Source organism: Rhamphochromis longiceps, linkage group LG22, assembly GCF_057381845.1.
Source record: "Rhamphochromis longiceps isolate RC_006_pf linkage group LG22, R_longiceps_female_GT1.1, whole genome shotgun sequence".
NCBI lineage: Eukaryota > Metazoa > Chordata > Actinopteri > Cichliformes > Cichlidae > Rhamphochromis > Rhamphochromis longiceps.
In genome coordinates, this window is record NC_140577.1 from 9,879,599 (window position 1) to 9,883,120 (window position 3,522).

Consider the following 3,522-nt stretch of genomic DNA (forward strand, 5'->3'; position numbering starts at 1 on the left):
GGCATTGGCCCAAGGCTTCAAGTACAGCAAGTACAGCTACAGAAGATAAAAACTGGCCTTCTTTAGTCATATCTGTTCTGAGGGAACTTTGATAAACCAGCTTCTTAAAATGTTCCTCAGGAATCAAAAGAAGCCTCTGTGCTCTTGAAGTGGAGTTATCAGCCTTAGTCTTTCTCTCAGATGTGTCTATTAGAAATGAGCTCAATCTAGATTAAGCTGTTTAAAAGTTAAATTAAAAAAACATCCACACAAAACATTAGATAGAAGGATACTTTATTCTTTTAATCGATCATAATTATATACAGCATCTCCTGGTAGAAATCATCTCTAACACATGGATGTTTTCCAACACTTTTAGGGATTTTTTTTTACGCAGAGGTCAAGACAGGTAACAACAGCATGTAGGACATTTCTGATATAAACATCATATTATAACAACACTCAAGAGTTCATACAGTCATTGCTTTAATGAGAATATATCCTAAGTCATGTGACATTTTGGTTTTTGTGTAGAAGCTGAAGTTAAAACCAGTCTTCAGCAGCCCAAAGATGAGTTTGATACAGTAATTGATGCTCTGTATGGGAAAACGGGGAAGATGAGCAACAATAAGCAACATAAAGCTTAAAAATGTCTGACGGGATGATGGGAGATTTTTTTTCCTTTTTCCAGGGGAAATTTATGAGCAAAAGTGCAGTTTTATAAACACTTGTTTCCTCTCACGATTGGCTGACAGCAGCAGCGGGAGCAGTGTTGGCTATGGCAGCGGCGGCGCCCATTCGCAGCAACTCCTTCCTGTGAGTGAGGATGACATCAAAGCTGGACTGAAGGCGGTTCTGCTGTTCCTGGACGCGGCCCTGAAGGGTGCGGACCCAGCGAATCAGCGCCAGGCGGCGATACATGGTCAGCTGCACCTGGTGCTTCTCCATTTCCTGAGCCTTGAAGCGCTCACGGTCCCGCAGCGTCCATACGGTGTCCATCAGCTCTGGCATCTCGCCGTCTGAGTCGGAGGACTGATCGTCATCATCGTCTTGATCTTCCGCTCTTTCCTCCAGATTTCCCAGGTTGCTTCCTGGGAGGGACTTGCGGCTAAAGCTTCTTTGTCTCGTGGCTGGGTCTCTGTTTCCTGCTGGGCCACTTTCCGGATGACTCGATTTTGGTTCCCCGACACCGATGCGGTCCAGGCCTCCCATGAGCATCCCTTCTCCCCTGCTTTCCATGTTGAGGGAAGACATGCTGCCGCCAGACCGGTAGCTGTACTCCGACTCGGAGTCACTGTCTCCCCATTCGTCGTCCAGCAGTGCATCATAATCCTCTTCCTGTCTTCCTCTGAAGTCTGTGCTGCCCTTCCTCCTCTGCTGCTCCCTCTTCTCTCTTTGCTTCTCATCATCCTGGTTCATCATCATCCTTCCCTCCTCTTCCTCCATCCTCCTCTCCTCCGCTCCATCAGGGGGCACTCTACCATAACCATCGTCCCCACCTTCGATTTCAGGCAGAGGCTCAAGGCGGCTCCAGCAGGACATGCGGGAGCGCGGCGACAGAACCCCTGAGTTTGGGGGGTCACGCCCAAGTGGGCCCAAGTTTCGGGGCCGCACCTGGTTTCGGTTCTCATCTCCTCCTCTTTCTACATTGCCCGTGTAGTCCTCATCATCTTTCCTTGGCAGGAAGTTGAAGTTGCCGTCTTTGTCGCACTTCCTGTTTTGGAACGAGGAACTACTGTTGGAGCTTCCATAGGCTGAGTTCAGAGGCTGGTCCTGATGATGAAGCATCACTGGCCTCGACTGATTCTCACTGAAATGACAAAGAACATAACATCAAAGTACTGGTAGTGCCATTCTTTACTTCAAATAACCTCTACACACAGCACCGCTGGACATTTGCCCACCGTGTACATCACTTTGAATGTTTCCCAACTTCCTGGAGCCAAAAATTTAGATAGAAGATGAAAATCTACTTGACATGACTTACTTGAGATCCATAGTTAAGTTTCTAGTGCTTATAGCTTCAGTCTATAACATTTAAGGTTTTTGGCTTCCTTTGCAGAAAAACATCTTAGTGTGTTAAAGAAACAGAACATCAATCAGAAGTTGCATTGAGAAATGTGCAGTATGCTCTAACAAAAGAAAGTCAAGCCAAATCACAGTGAAACAATAAATAAAATCTGTGTCGCAGGCCTGCACAGTGTGTAGCTGCTTAAACCTGTCATCACATGGCAGCAGAACAAAGCAACAAAGAAAAGTTCTTCATGGGCGAAAGGAGGAGGATTAAAAAAGATCAAAACAGCTAAAATGCAGTCATGAGCTAAAGCAACAAAAACAAAAACAGGAAAATTCAATGCCTAGCCCACTGGGGCCAAACACACACACACACACACACACACACACACACACACACACACACACACACACACACACACACACACACACACACACACACACACACTTTCCTTGTTTATAACGTCTATAACTACAGGCTGGTCTGCGCACTCCATTTCTATTAGCGTCAAATATTTACATGTCTCCTCAGAATGGAAATCTCTCTAATCCTGACTCCAGGCTGCTGTCAATCAGTCCCCTCTCCTCTTCCTATGCACGCGCGCTCACGTGGTGCTGAAGGACAGCGATGGTGGCGGTGTCGCGAGCGCGCATGCTGAAGCTCTAACCACGGCGAGAGGAACGGGGACAAACCGCCCGAAATCGACGCGTTTTTGGCCGCAGTGCTGGCGCTTGAAATGGGAGAATAAAATAATTCTCATGTTGATAACGAGTGGTTTGTATTTTTTTCGCTCTGAGTGCAAAAACACCATATTTGTTGCCGTAAGCGCGATGGAAATAAAGGAAAATAATACCTAAGCAGTCCTGCTGCTGGGTGGATGCCTATAATCTTGAAATGAGGACGCCTGGCTCTGTAGAAAACGTGAAAAAGGCGTCCAATGCCGCCCAGTGGCTGCATTTTACGGCTTATTGGAGAATATCAGGATGATAAAGCCTAAAACGCGACAGTTCTTCTTCCTCATCCGAGCACTGCTCTTTGCTAAAGCTCAAAAACGCCTCAGAGTTTCATCCTCAAACAATAATAATAATAAAAATATACTCAGAAATGTAGAGGAAAAAGCAGGGATATTTAATCTGCGCTGCGTTATGTAACGCTCACCCCATATCTGTGCAGTCTCCACTCTAGCCCTTCTCATATAAAACAACCTCAGAGCCTGCCCTTCATCTCCCTTTCACCGCTTGCATAAGTCAGACATGTGAATCTATTTGCACGAGGTTCCAGTTTTTTCTTACCTATTTTGCCGGTTTGTTGCTCGATAGACAAGCTGGACACTGCGCCCTCCCAATTTTTCCCCTCCTCTGACCCTCCTCTGTGTGATGTTTATCTTCCTCTTCCTCTCTCCTCCTCCTCTCAGTCTAACGCGGTAGCTCTAGAAAAAAGAAAAGGCTGGGTGACTAAAAGCATTTCCTAAACTGGGCTGCGGCTGAAAAAGAAAAAAGGAAACAGTGGAGAATGAATCGGTGCGCGGA

At 46.3% G+C, this 3,522-nt stretch overlaps 1 protein-coding gene across 2 annotated transcripts; it reads right to left on the reverse strand.

The window, feature by feature from the left end:
* Positions 1-270: 270 nt before the first annotated feature.
* On the reverse strand, positions 271-3,279 carry c19h1orf216 (chromosome 19 C1orf216 homolog). 2 transcript variants are annotated; one of them, XM_085396217.1, is made up of 2 exons: positions 3,152-3,279; positions 271-1,789 (listed from the first exon to the last, which is right to left on the reverse strand). In XM_085396217.1, the coding sequence occupies exons 1-2, from the start codon at positions 3,154-3,156 to the stop codon at positions 718-720; spliced, it is 1,077 nt and encodes a 358-aa protein (XP_085252343.1). In that variant the 5' UTR covers positions 3,157-3,279; the 3' UTR covers positions 271-717. The 2 variants fall into 2 exon arrangements, with proteins under 2 accessions (XP_085252343.1, XP_085252342.1); XM_085396216.1 differs by lacking the exon at positions 3,152-3,279 and adding an exon at positions 2,847-3,145.
* Between the last annotated feature and the right edge of the window lie 243 nt (positions 3,280-3,522).